Source organism: Macrobrachium rosenbergii, chromosome 4 (assembly GCF_040412425.1).
Source record: "Macrobrachium rosenbergii isolate ZJJX-2024 chromosome 4, ASM4041242v1, whole genome shotgun sequence".
In the NCBI taxonomy this organism is placed as follows: domain Eukaryota; kingdom Metazoa; phylum Arthropoda; class Malacostraca; order Decapoda; family Palaemonidae; genus Macrobrachium; species Macrobrachium rosenbergii.
Genome location: NC_089744.1, coordinates 82,143,583 through 82,158,732, shown reverse-complemented (window position 1 = coordinate 82,158,732; position 15,150 = coordinate 82,143,583). Strand labels below are relative to the sequence as shown.

Sequence of the window (15,150 nt, the reverse complement as noted above, 5' to 3'; positions counted from 1 at the left end):
GAAGATTAATCCTAGCCATGGCAGAGGTGACTCACGAGAGAAAGTGTGCTGGTGGCATGACACCTTGGGCATGCATGACCTCGCAAAGCAGCATGCCCGCCAAATGCCACGTGTGAGCCCTCTTTAGAAAATGGAGTACCGGGGATGACACTGCCACCTGGACGGAGCGGTATCCTAATCCTCTGATGTTACAAAAGGGCGCTGCATGGGCAGATCAACCTCAGAGATGTTGGACGACCTACCCAGGACACTCCCTTCATTATCACCCTCCATTGTTAGCACCTTTAGATGAGGAAACCCCTATCTCCTGAAGGAGGTAATGTACCCGAGTTAAGGTTTTTGAAGTGAGTCACGTACCCTATTATTTTCTCTCACTATTTTATTTCATTTTCTCAGTATGATTCCCTCAGTGAGACCTGTGTTCACAAGTAAGGTGCATAACCTAGTAACGGAATGTAATAACCTGTGTTGCAGAATCGAGTTGCTTTGCACCATAAGTGCAACCCCCTCAATTCCTTTAATTACGTTGTTGACTATTTATAGTCAAGGAGATAAACCCAAAATTTGAGCTTAGGTGTGACAATTGGTATGTACACGATTTTTTTTCATAAAATGCTAGTCCATAACCTATATTTTAAGAATCTGAGTGATGCCATGCTGTCATATTTGGGCAATCCTTTTTATTAGGTCATTTAAGAGGCCATGTTGCAGTAAGCAAAAAACAGCTAAATTTAAGTACACAGCAACTTATGATTGCAAATCCACAACAATTTATATATTTTAATGCTTTATTATTATACATCAAGGTTATTTAACTACTATTATCATTAAATGTGACATATCAAGAGTTTAATTCTAAAAGAAAATCAAAATGGCTGCCATTTGGCTATAAAAATTATGTTTATAGCAGACACACAGCGTAGTGTATAATTAGTTTACACAAGTAGCATATTACACATTAAAATATTTTTTGAGACATAGTAACATAAATTATAGTTATCTTGATTCTTAAAAAAAACACATGTATATCAAACAATATATCATATAGCCATCATAAACCATGTAATAAGATAATTACATTAACATTATATGTAGATTTAAAGTTTCAAAGTAATGGCACCAAAACATGTGCATATAGTTTTACACTTCATCATCATTTATACTTTCCTCTTCATCTTCATCGTCATGATCATCCATGGCCATTGCTGACTTTGTGTTTTCATTGGCACAGTTATCATCGGCACAGCACCTACAGTATGTGGTGCAGGAAAGTTCTGCACGACAACTACATCCTCGGGTGGAACATGGTGATTTTGACTTGCAACCGCAAGCAACACATTGCAGCAGAGCACGAGGAGCAATGGCTGAAACACCAGAAACTGGTGTTGGTATGTTGTCTTCTATCTTCCACCCATATTGTGTGATATCTAACTCTGGAGGTTCCATTTGATCTGCTGCTCTCACAATAGCACTTGGAGACAGGCACGTCTGATGTGCTGAAGAGCTGCATCATCTGTTGGAGGTAGACATTTGATTTTAGGTGGCTCCTTTTTCTTGCTGAAAAGCAAAAACCTCAGACTTGAAACAGAGACTGAGGCCTCACCGCCATACAAATAGGACATGAAATGGAGTCCTTCTCTTACCCATTCTTGTTCCGTAGCAAGAGGATCTACAAATGCATGTAATGTTACATTAGACTTCAGCAGTAAGTTGATGGCTGTCATCTTGCCCTTGCCAAATGGATAAGAAACAGTGTCACAACCGGAGAGAGCATGGGCTGCAAGCAAATCTAAGCATTTGTCTCCTAATTTCAAGGCTGTTGCTTTGATGTCAATGATTTGTCCATTGCACTTCTTCATAGTCACATGAGCAGAGGGTCTGTACTTCCAGTAAAAGAATAACAACAAAACAAAAATGTCTGTATCATCAGCTAGGATCTGTATGTGCTCTTTCTCCTGATGAATCTTTACTAGATAACTCATTATGGTGACATCTGCTTCTTCATGTGTGTACGGGCTATCTTCTCCTATTAGGTGTACGGAGTTGTGATTGTGCTCCATGTTGCATAAAAACTGGATCAAAGACTTTTTGTTTTGATCACTTTTCATTATATTTTCTTTTGAGGGCAAAATTGTCTCACTTCTAAGTTCATAGGCACGAGGAGCAATGCCTTTTGCCCTTCTTTGACGTTCATGAGACTTCACTGAATTTTCCTTATAACAGTCAAATATTACAAAAGTTTCACATGGTCTGACAAATCTATCCACAAGACCTTGAGCAAAGTGAAGCAATGTTGTGTTCTTTGGCCAGAATGTATGGTACAGTGCCTCATTTCCATCAATCAACTGTACTTCAACTGGCGGGAGCTCATTTTCTGTGAAGACTGCCAGCTTTTGCATTAACACATGTTTTGATCCTTTGCGCAGATCACCATATTCATCAAAAAGTGATAATGGCATGGGAGTCAGTTCATACTTGAAAAGTTCTGACAACTCAATGTCCCTATTCTGTGAAATCACAAGCAGACGAGCATATAGTTTTTCCATGTCATAAACATTTGTGTCTCCTACTTTTACTTTCTTTTTATTGCTTCCATTGTCACAATCCTTTTCTTTAGTGATTCATAGAAACCCTCAGGAAGTGTGGCCATATATTCTGCTGCCATTTTCTCTCCTATAGCAAGTGACTGATCAACATTGACCTCAGCTGCAGCAACTCGACCATTGAGGATATTATGCAGTGGTTCTTCTGGCTGTGTGAAAAGAGGTTCGAATGCCGCTGGATTTCATTCATTATCTTGTTTCTGTCATCCCTGTCAAGTTTTCTGCGTTTTCCCCCTCTTCTCTGTGGCATCAGTCTCTCGGTCATACTCAGTGTCTTTTTCCTCTTCAAACAACTTGTCCATAGCAAGTGACAAAGAATTGCAGAGATGGTGTGATAAGACCCACACAGCAACTTGCTCAGAAGACAAAGATTTCCCAATAAGGCCACCTTTAGCTTTACCATATCAGAATGTACGTTTGTTCTCCAAACTGATCAAGAAAAACCGCATTCCACACTCCACTGTGATGGCGACAAACATGCTCTCCTCTGGGAAACGCAGCAAAAACTTCTGGTAAAAATGATTTCATATCCAGGATATGCCAGAGAATATATCTTGCATAGTTCCAGTGCCCTGCAGCAAAAAAATATGGTACCATTCTTTTCAAGGCATACATATGGAGCAACCAGTCTCCACGCTCTGCACGGAGGTAGAGATGAATAATGACTACTGGAATGAGTGAGCAATCAACCCACAACCGGCCTGTACGCGACAGTCTGGAATGTTCCAGCTGCCCTTCAATTGTTTCAAGTGTAGTTTCCTTTGACAACACAACAGGCTGTAGCAGAGCAGACACAACCATCCTCAAACCTCTAACTGCTTTAGGCCATGCCTTCCCATTTAGCATGCTTCCAACCCCTCTAAATGCTACCTCCAAAATATCCTCAAGGCCACTACCATTCATCAATGTGCCTATGCATCCAATGAAGGACATAAGGGTGTGCATTCCTCCAGGTCTAACTACAAGGTTCTTCCATTGATATGGATCAGACCACTTGATTTGAAGAATAACTTTGTACAACTGCATGTCAGCACACAAATGGATAAACTTCCTGTTCTTCAGAGATTTTTCTATAAACATAAGAGTTGTTAAAACGGTGTCTGGATGTGAAGGCGGCATATCTATCAATGGTCCAAAGATTGATTGACTGGCAGGTCCATCAGGCATTCCTTCCATTCTGCAAGACTGCACCATTGCACCAGCCCATTCTGGTGGTGGATCATCCTCATCAGAATTCTGCAAAAGAGAGACAAGCCAAGATATGTCTTTCTCTAGAGCCGCTTGGAGGCTGTTGCCAGAACTACACAACAAATCATACGAAAGTCCACACTGCAGTGTTATCTTTGGGGGAACTGGCTTTTTGTTGCCTTTGAAATGGTACTGCTTGACTGATGACTTGTTGCACAGTTGAAGGTGCTGAACTTGATCTCTGGATATTCTTGGAATTTCTGGAAGAATATCGCATGTAGCATCTGAAAAGAAACAAAAGAACAAATTGATTATTGTAATTATTCAATGGATTAAATCTATTTAGGTCGTAATTAGTTTATTTCAAAGACACATACAATTTTATCTATCATTTATCAGCATTTAAACTTGTTGCACCTTTACAGTTTAGGAAATGTTGCATTACATACCTCTACCATGTTGAACAAACTCTACTGCCATGGAATGTGTTTCTCGCATACCATTTGGGGTGAATACATTCAAATCAAAGTTATCACACCACGTGCTGACCAGTCCACCTTCATTCAAAAGGCCCTCAATTTGGAAGTTATCATTGCCAGCCAGCAAGGCTGCTGACTTTCTAAATCTTCTGACTTCATCATAGCTTGAAGTAAAGCCGCTGTCATGCAGTATATCAATAATCTCTCTGGATCCAGAAAAATGATGTAGCTGTAGTGCCAGTCCTAAAGTTGTCTGATTGAACTTTTTGGAAATAAGAGCTTGTATTGCTTGAGTAAGTGAGAGTGATTTTCTTGTTATTTCCCCTTTGAAACTAACAGTGAAACTAGATTTAGAAGTGTCTCACTACAGTCCATTATAGCAGCCTCTTTGTTGAACTGATTCAACTTGTATGATTCAATATTTCTTTGCGATTTACTCTGAGCTTCATCTATAATTTGCTGACTCACCTCTCTCACTAGATCATGATCATTGGCTTTGACCAGTTTTAAGCTCTCTGGTAAGTATTTTCTGAAACAAATCATACTTGCACATCCTTTTACTTGCAACACGATAAGGCTTTCTCCAAAGTGCTCTTCAAGTCTCTGCATGAGTCTGGTTCTTTCTTTTCGATCACTGAAATCTTGTCCACCTGTTTCTGTTTGGGAAACATTAGGAATGGCTGAAACAGGTGTTAAGAATTCCAAACATTGACGATATAAGTTATAAATTTCAATGGAGTTCCATATTTTTGAAGCATCTTCATTTAGTTGTTGAATAACATGATCAAAGGCTACATCTGTCGGTCTCAACTCCTCAACTTTTGCTGAGGAACGTGCAGCAGCAACATTGCGCTCTGATATAAATTTCTTGTAACAGTCATTGTGGTACTGTGCATCTGCTGCATGCAAGTCAGACATGCTTCCATGGATTCTCACACGTACCTCCTCAGCTTTAGAGTCTCCTCTAATTTTACACTTTTCCAAAGTTGCTGCTTCATTTCTTTAGTCTGACATTGAATTACTCTTCGCCAACGATCTGGATGCTTTGGATCCTTTGGCAAACACTCACTTCCACAAAAAGACAGTGCTTCTTGAATTCAAATGAATCAAAAATGAGATCTCCTTTTCTTTGCCTGTTGAACATGTGGATCCTTGATTCCCCAAACGTTTTCGTTCTCGCCCAATATGCGTCTTCGATGTATAAGTTGAAACACATGATCGATGAAATGTTACTTTGAGATCAGGATTTTCAGTGAGCCTTTGTCTTAGAGCTATATGCAGTGTGTCCTGTCTTGAAATACTGGCAGATATGATGCTATTTATTCTTTTAGACCCCTGTTGAAAGTTTATCAGTTTTTCACAATTAGGGAAGAGGCACTTTTCCATAGTCTCCATCTTTATCTTTCTACTTCATTGATCTTATGAAAACCTCTGCAAAAAAACAAATTAGAAAATTAGCATTGTTTTTGACAAAATTTCATTCAACCAGGTCTATTTTGGACAATGTATTCTCACTAATACAAATATACAAATCTATGCCTCGATTGTAGCATAAAGCTGCTTCCTTTTGTTAACATGGTGGCTATATTGAAAAATGGCAGAAAAATACACAGGTGAATATTGGTCTTCGAATAAATTAGATATTCTGTAAAAATGATGGCAAGTATAATGCTTGTTCCACATGTTTAAAGGTTCACCCTATATTTTCTAGCTCAAATTTCCATATTCAGGCCGCCATTTTGATTTTTGTGCTGTAATATCAAATGCCCAAGGGGTGAGAGTGGCATCAGTCGGATATTTAGTCTATGGGACCCCAACTATCATTTCAAAAAATAAAATTGTGTACATACCCGATGTCACACCTAACCTATCTGTCTCTCTGACTATTAGTAACCATTGCATTCTCGATTACAGATAAGAGTGCTTGCTGTGGAACCATCTCATCATCTCGTGTGTGTACAGTGGCTTAACCACTGTATCCCCGTTGTGGTGCCCTTTGAAGTAGGCCACCCTTTGTGTATCACTGTGGATCTTTCATCTACTTTATAACTGATCTGTATGACAGGACTCTGTTCCCCTGTCCATCATCATTCCCATTCTTCTGATTGTGTTTTATGTAAATATAATTAATTACGTGAACCCTAAGTGTTTACCTGATCACTCCCTCATTTGAAGAAAGGCCCTAAGCCGACATTCTATCTAATATGCTTTTGTCTGAACCCAGAGCTAGAAGTTAAATGCTACTATTAACCCCCCTTTCCCATGGTAAGTTCCGTAAATCTCAGTTAGAATCATTCTATGGCCTTAAAGCTGCCAAGTCGACCCCTGGTCCAGATCAAAACCATATCAATATATATATATATATATATATATATATATATATATATATATATATATTTTTTTTTTTATATGTTTCCTGGTGCAGGTGGTTCTTAAGACTCCACATTTAGTACTTTACTCTAAAATGGCCTTGCAAGATAACCAGGACATATAAAAACAAAAAATAAAAGGAGTTATACAAGGAGCAGAGGGCTCTTTCTCAAAGGGAAGTGTGTGAAACACGTGGATGCAAAAATAGGTATATTTTCATGACACACAAGATCAAAGGGAAAATGAACAGAAACACGTTAAATTGCTGCTGCAGAAGTCCTCCCAAAGGGGGTGCGAAAGCTTGGGAATGCCAGGAACACGGACCAAGGAGAATTCTGCTACGATTGTCCTTCTGAAACAATATGAGGACCTAGGTTACAATCTAATGCTGGAATTTGGGGAATGAATTACTGTACTCGGATGTGCGCTGAGGGCGCCAAGGACTTTCCCGAGGCTTTACTTGTGACTCAGAGCAAGGAGGCAGTGAACACGTGGGCCGGGATTGAACCAAGAAGCATCAGGGAATAACAAGTTATAGGCCCAGAAGTTTAATAAATGCACAAGGGCGAACATAACGTGACTAAGCAACTCGTTCTAGGTACTTTACCAAATCGTAGGGGCGTAAGGCTGATGTCGGCGTCCAGCAGCGTCTTCTGCCAGGGTTCACGTGTGTGCGTCGACTAAGGGCCTCCCTCACCAAGGAACTGCTTTCAAGTCGTAGGTTGGGGGCGGAAAAGGGCGCCCTTGTGATGATGAAAGGCTGCAGTTGAGTTTCCGCTCGCTTTAGGATTTGTAAATCCCCACTTGCACTAGTTGTTGGCCACGTGGTTGGGGTACAGAGTAAAGGGCAATTAACTCCCACGTGGCGATGAGGGAAAGGGGGGGGGCGAGGTCTGCACTTGTGACCTCCTACTTTTACTACTGGACTGCGTGTGAGAGAGAGCTTCTCTCGCCCTGACCTTTTATTGCTTCTGGACGGGTGTGGGGGCGGGTGATGTCTTGACCGGTCACGCTTCTGTACCAAAGAAAATGGCGAGAATTATAGCTTTTGAGCGTCTCTTATAAACCCTGACTTCTACTGGTTGAAACTAACCCGAACCAGAATTCACTACCTCTCACAGGTTCAAAATAGACAGAGGCCTATCTATTGGCCAAGCAAAGCAGAAAGGCGGGCGCTTTCATAGCGTATTTTGGCGCTAATCTTTACAATATATATATATATATATATATATATATATATATATATATATATATATATATATATATATATATACATATATATATATATATATATATATATATATATATATATATATATATATATATATATATATATATATATATGTATGTATATATATATATATATATATATATATATATATATATATATATATATATATATATATATATATATATATATATATATATAATATATATATATATATATATATATATATATATATATATATATATATATATATATATATATATATATATATATATGTATATATATATATATATATATATATATATATATATATATATATATATATATATATATATATATATATATATATATATATTTATCAAGAGTATCTTCTCATACACCATCTTCCATGCAATAAATCAAATGAAATAAGGACTAAGCAAATAATTAATTCATTTTAGTACAATTCACTGCAGGTGAATTTGCCTCTATAACCTCTCTCACCCCTGCCTTTAATCTCTTTCTTGTCCAAGTGCTGCCAGAATTCCTTAATTCCAGGTGCGGACCTGACCAGAGATAATTGTCACCCGAGGCAGGTCAGCTGGTGAGTTGAACATGTGTTTTCCGCCATCTTGAAAGTTCAGCCATGCTGCCTGCATTTCTATGTGGGCAGAATGATCCAAACGCCACCTAAGAAAAGAAAAAATGTAATTCCCGAAAGCCATAAAGGGTTTTGGAGAGAGACGCTCAGCCTTAGAATTGTTCAGGCGACCCCAGAGGACAGATGTCCATCCCTTGTTCCATTAAACTGCCTATTTCCAACACATGTCCGGCAGTAACCAGAGTAACTTTTGTTGTGAACTAATTCACTTGCTTTCCCTTTCACTGGTCCTCATAAGAAGAATATTTCAGCTCCGAATTAAAGTAAACTACCAGGATTTAAGATTTTTCATCAGCCACATTCCCTATTTGCCTGTTCCTTCCACTTCTCGTCGGTGCAGCATGCCATGAGAGCTGCTTTCAGAGAGCGGTGCGCCCGCTCAACCATGCCATTCGCTGCGGGGTAGTATGCTGTTGTGCTATGTAGAGTTGTACCCATCAGGCGTGCCAAGTAGACCCAGAGCTCTGACAGGAAGGCAGGTCCTTGTCCTTAGTGATGCTGTCTGGCACTCCGAAGCTTCTTATCCATCTGGAGAGGAGGGCCTTTGCGCATGATATCCTGGATGCCTCATCCATGGGGGTTGCTTCGGGCCAGTGGGTGGAGCGGTCTATGATCGTCAGGAGGTATCTGGCTCCCCCCGACTGCGGAAGGGGCCCGACGACGTCGATATGGATGTGGCTGAATCGCCGACGAGACTGAGGAAATCTCCGATCCCGGATTCAGTGTGCCGGGATGTTTTGCTCGTCTGGCACGGGATGCAGCTCCTTGCCCACTGGCAGACGTCCTTGCTGATGCCATACCAGACGAACTTGTCAGTCATGAGGTATGCCGTTGTGCGCCCCGATGGATGGGAGAGACTGTGGACGCTGTCAAACACTTGTTTCCTCCTCAGTGTGGGCACCAGGGGGCGTGGGCGGCCTGTGCTGGTGTTGCAGAGGAGAGTTGTGTCCGAGTTTGCTAAGGGCACGCCTTCCCATTTGAGAGCTGTCACTGCTGTCCTGTAGCCCGTCATCTCCGGATCTGCTGCTTGTTCCCTCGTGAGGTCTCTGTAGTCAATGATGAGGTGAAGGGAATTGATCTCTATTCTTGACAGAGCACTGGCCGCTGGGTTTTTCTTGCCAGGGACGTAGTTGATGGTGCAACCAAACAAAGAGATGGTGGTTAGGTGCCGCTGTTGCCTTGCAGACAGGGCGTTCCCCTGTTTTGCAAATGCGTGAACCAAGGGTTTGTGGTCTGTTAGGATTGTGAATTCGGTTCCCTCCAGCAGGTACTTGAAGTGCCTCATGGCCTGGTAGATAGCCAGCAGCTCTCTGTTGAATGCGTTGTAGCGGGTCTTCTCTGGCAAAAACTTGCGGCTGAAGGAGACCAAGGGCTGGGGCGTGCAGTTCACCAGTTGCTCAAGTACTGCACCACAGGTGATGTTGCTGGCATCTGTTGTCAATGGTGCTGATTTGTTCGAGAGGTCGAATGAAGTACCAAAACGTGCCCTTTTGGGCACGCCATATTTAGTCCGTTAATGGAACGGTTTCCGCCAGGTAGAGTGCTATCAGAGGCCTAAACTTTACGCTGTAGTTAGTCAGCTAAAGGCTCTCTGATGGTAGAGTGCAGCCATAGTTAGTCCGTTAATGGTTGGGCCAAAACCTCACTACCTGTCCGTCACTCCGGGGTCACCAGTGTGAGGCTTCAAGAAAAGTCAGAGGTGAAAGACTGATCCTTTATTATTCTCGACAGGTGTTTATAAGATAGAAAGCGGACGGAAAGGTAGCAAGCGACCCGAGGCCCCCCGCTGCGTCCATACACGATTTGTGTTTTTTAGCAACCATAAAAATACATACAATATTTGTTACATGACATATAAAAGGTAGATATACATATCGGCCCAAAGGCCATACAATGATGCATGAGGTACACAAAGAATCTGAAATAAGGACAGGTAAAATACATGACGTGATTAATGTACATCTGAAAGGAGAAACACAAGGAAAGAGAGGCGCAATTTGTCGCCCTTACACACGGTCACATTCATGCATACTTTAATTTCTACAATTACCTACAGTATACTTAAACAAGTTATAATTAAACAGTTTGGGGGTCCAGATTCGCTGCATTACGTAAAATCAAGGTCAGCACGCAGATTTATCAAATATTTACTGAATCAGGGGAAAACAATGAAAAAATGAGCAGTTTATCCTTACGGAAGCAGAGATTGTAAGCGGAAACGTAAATAAGCAACAAATATTCCTTAGGGGATAGGACCCATAGAATTTTGAGAAAATCGTAAGTCTTTGCTTCTGTGAGCAGATAAAATGCTCTGTTTTTCAGATTTCTCAAAAACACAGTTGCAGGTACACTACACTATTCGCGTGAGGTGCAGAGCTTTATTCCCTATTTTTTTTTTTTTTTACAGTCTGCTTCTGTAAGCAGATAAACTGCTCATATTTTAGCAAACATACTTGCTTGCAGATCTGTTGAAAGAAGAAATTGAAAATAGGAAAGAAAACTTAAACACGCACAAGGGAGCAGTGAATTTGGACCCCTAAACTGTAGGATTGCCAAAAACATTTATGAGCTCATTTTTATTAAGTGGGGGTGTGCTGTCAAAGTATAATTCATGGGATTATTATTGTGTCCTTTGGTACAGTTTCCCTTGAACCGTTTTCTGTTGCAGTTTCGACAATAGATGGTATATCTTGAATTTTCTCATATTCAAAAACCTTGAAATAATGAAAAAGTCAGATTCACTCATAACTCTAGTATTGAAGAAATAATTGTTGAGGCATTAGTAAAATATGTTTTCTTTAATTTTAAAAAGTGTGTTAATGACGATTTTGTTAAAGGTTATATGTCAACTGTTCATTAAAGAGATTTTCATAACACACACGCACACACACATACACACACACACACACACACACACACACATATATATATATATATATATATATATATATATATATATATATATATATATATATATATATATATATATATGTCACGAATGCGTATCAAGTACCTGGTTATTACACAACTAATCTCAAAATTCAAAAATATACCTCATTTCAGCCAGATACCTGAACTCTCATAACATTAATTATTACGACTGAGTACTCTAAAGGTAACAGTGATATCTTAAGAAAAACTTATTTATTACTTGAAAAATCAAACTAAATCTATCAGAATATGTGTGAGGTATCAAAATTTAAACTAGAAATATTCTAGAGTAGAAGGGCATCACTCCATCAAAAAACTCTGTTTCCCTGGTCTTTATTCACTTTAGCAAAACTAAAAGAACAAAACATGTTTATCACTTTGCCTTATGCACACACAATCAATCCTATTCACTGGTGATCAATAAATGAAACACTGTTTTTCTAAAAATGTTAAATACAAAAATTTATTTTCAGATTCAAAGTTTATAATCAGAATTCACAATCTGAAAAATTTACATTACTTGAAAATAACACAACACTTAATTAATTCTTGAATTAAATCATGAAACAAAACTAACTCACAAAAAACTTTATCAGAATTTAAATAAATCAAGCAAAATTTAAACTATCAAGAATTACTCAAGATTTGAAAAGAAAATCTTAATGAAATATTAAATCAAATATGCAATGTTAAATTACCAAGAAATATTTAAAATGTTACGTAAATAAATGTTACATCACAAACATAAAAAATGTGAAAATACAAAGAGATTGTAAATAGAAAAACACAAAAATACACACAAGATTTTATCTGGAAAAGAATATTGTGGGGGTAAGACATCACTGGCACCAAAGTGGTGGGTGTGGGAAGGGGGTGACATGTAAAAATAACAGAAAATAACAGATATTAGTGTCTAATCCATAGTTTTAGAGTCTGCTTAGATGAATAGTGACACTCCTGATGGCCTTTAAGTCCAAGTTCAACCCTGGTAGGACGTGGGTGGTGAGAAGGAATGAAAAATAGTGTCAAAAATGACAGATATACGTGTCTAATTCATAGTTTTTGGCGTCATTAAGATGAATAGTGACACTCCCGATGTCCTTTTAGTCCAAGTTCAGCCCCAGTAGGAATGCTGGGTGAGAGGAGGTGAAATATAAAATGTCAAAAATGCTGGGCAATGTAATTGGAGCAACTATCTTAACAGGAAAGGGAAAGAGAGAGAGAGAGAGAGAGAGAGAGAGAGAGAGAGAGAGAGAGAGAGAGAGAGAGAGAGAGAGGGTGTTAGGGAGGAGAAAGAGGGAAAAAGTGAGGGAGAGTGAGAGAGAGTAGAGGGGTGTTAGGGAGGAGGGAGAGAGAGAGAGCAGAGGAGGGAAAGCGTGAGGGAGACTTGGAGAGAGAGAGAGAGAGAGAGAGAGAGAGAGAGAGAGAGAGAGTTTATCAGTTGTCATTCAGAGTTTTCCCGGCCAGCGCCAGGTTGGTCAGCTAGTATCCTAAAATAAATTTCACTTTTTTAGCCCTTGTTTGAGGAACTTTGCATGCAACACTCCTTAAGGCTCGTACTAGCCTTCATCAACTTCCCATAATGTTCATCACTGCTTCCGACTCCCTATTGCCATCTTAATTTACAAGTAGAGACCCTGTTCAGCCAACGATTTTGAATTGCTTAAGGTAGCACCGCAGGTTTCCAGTATGTTGCCCAAGTTGATTGTTGAGGTAAACAGTTAAGTGTAGATGGAAGGATGAGTCAGATTATTTTGACTTGCTTGGTAATGTGGAAAGAATGGGCAATGATTAGCGGGTGAAGTATACTATCCAAAAGTGTTATAGGAAAGGAGGGAAGGAGACCAAGAAAGGGTTAAATAGATGGTGTGAAAGAGGTATCAGAGAGGGTCTTGATATCAAGGAAACATGAAGATGTGTGAATGGCGCAGTGTGTGTAGGGTAGTTCAGTGGATTGCTGATTTGTCTTCTGTGTACTTGAATGAAGCAACAGATGTTGCAGAAGTTCAGCTGAAAAGGATGTGTATCCACAATTCGGCAGTTAAAGTATGATCGTAGCAGGAACCATTGTATTATTTTTTCTCGAACCTCTTCTTCTGAAGGAAATGGCCTTCTGCACGCACACATATATACATATATACATATGTGTGTGCGTGTGTAAGCGAGAGACCAGTGATGAAAAATATTAAGCCTTTAAATGATTCTCTCTCTCTCTCTCTCTCTCTCTCTCTCTCTCTCTCTCTCTCTCTCTCTCTCTCAGAATATACCTATTACTCACTCGGAATGAGGTTCCTTTGTGCAAACTCATCTTGTAAAGTAGAGTGGTAATCAGACAAACGACAAACTGATAACTGATAGCTCCCGTTAACTCTACGAATGACGTAACGCAGTCGTGAGGTGTGTAAAGTCCCCACTCAACGGGTTTTCTTTAGTGAACCTCCCGTTTTCTACCGTGCCTTTTTCTCCTGGCCTTAGGTCGGGGTACCTAGTCATGTTTTATTTATGTAAATGTGCATTTATTACTTACTCATTAGTGCCCTTTTGTATTGTACATGTGTCAGAGCATTGTTGTGTCTAATCTGTTAATTTTATTTGTCACGTTATCTGTATTTAGCCTACCTGTCCTGTTTCACATTGAGAACAATTGACCTCGGGTCACCTTAATGTCCTTGTATGTCTTTGTACTGACGTCCGCACGCCGCTTTATAAGCGACCTGCTCCCTTAATAAACGAATCTCACAGACCATCATCAACATAGAGTTACGGGCTGCTCTGGGAGCAAGAGCCCGTGCTGGCACAAGGCCAGCAAAATCTGAAACAACAACTTAATAAGCTAGTAGTGAATGTCTACCTGCTCTCTCGTTTGCACCCTCTCACAGGTGTTTTAGCCTCCCAGTAACTTGTTTTCTAATGGGAGTGGGGAAGTGAAGCAAATTACAACGTCTCTCATATAGCTCTTTGATTGATAAGTACACTGAACCCAGGACATGGCGTTACCACAAGAAATATAAGTCTGGATGTCATTGAAACTTATTCAAAGACAATAAAGGATTATGAATAAGAGCGTATTTTTTCTTTGTGATCATCTGACAATGATTAATACAGTACTCATGGGCTAGTTGATAATGACTAGCCCCATCAGAGTATTGTTCATATTTAAGAGAGTCATTGTATTGATTATATTCATAACTTTTCTGTGTGAGCCTTCGTAGAATCACCTGGAATTTGTGCGGTTGGCAGTGAAGCCACTGGCATACGAGGTAAGGAGATACTATGTACAGTGGTAGGCAGTGTTGCATTAGAAGTGTCAACATTCATACGCACCCCGTGTGCCGAATACACAAGATAAACGTACCCTTCTTCGAACTTGAACCCAGAAATTAACGTTAACAATAGAAAAGTCTGGGAGCAAAATCGAAAAGAGCCTTTGAACTACAAACAGATAGAAGCTATACTGGAAGGTTCGTAGGCAAATAGGCATGCAAGCACGATCAGTATGGGCTATATTCAAACAGACGGAAGTGGAAGTACATGTTATGTAAATAATTTCGCAGGAAATCATTTCCTTAAATGTAGCCAAAGAAAACAGGTTAGATATAAACTCGTCAGCGAGACCTTAAAATTGCTTTGAAAGGTTTCGCTCTCTCATGTCATAACACAAGTTACCTCAACGGTGGTCACCTATCTAATACGCACGGAGGATTACGCATA

The 15,150-nt window shown here is 39.7% G+C and overlaps 1 protein-coding gene across 1 annotated transcript; it reads right to left on the bottom strand.

The window, feature by feature from the left end:
* Positions 1–2,572: 2,572 nt before the first annotated feature.
* LOC136838143 (uncharacterized) lies at positions 2,573–5,188 on the bottom strand. The gene is made up of 4 exons (XM_067102997.1): positions 4,739–5,188; positions 4,241–4,532; positions 3,198–4,075; positions 2,573–2,752 (listed from the first exon to the last, which is right to left on the bottom strand). Exons 1-4 carry the CDS (start codon positions 5,186–5,188, stop codon positions 2,573–2,575), a joined length of 1,800 nt encoding a protein of 599 aa, XP_066959098.1.
* Positions 5,189–15,150: the final 9,962 nt, after the last annotated feature.

Coding starts and splice junctions, on each gene's coding strand:
- LOC136838143 (XM_067102997.1), bottom strand. CDS start 5,188: ATGTCTGACTTGCATGCAGCAGATGCACAGTACCACAATGACTGTTAC. Junction 4,533..4,738: donor ATCATGATCTAGTGAGAGAG/GTGAGTCAGCAA, acceptor ATTTCCAAAAAG/TTCAATCAGACAACTTTAGG. Junction 4,076..4,240: donor GTTTGTTCAACATGGTAGAG/GTATGTAATGCA, acceptor GTTTCTTTTCAG/ATGCTACATGCGATATTCTT.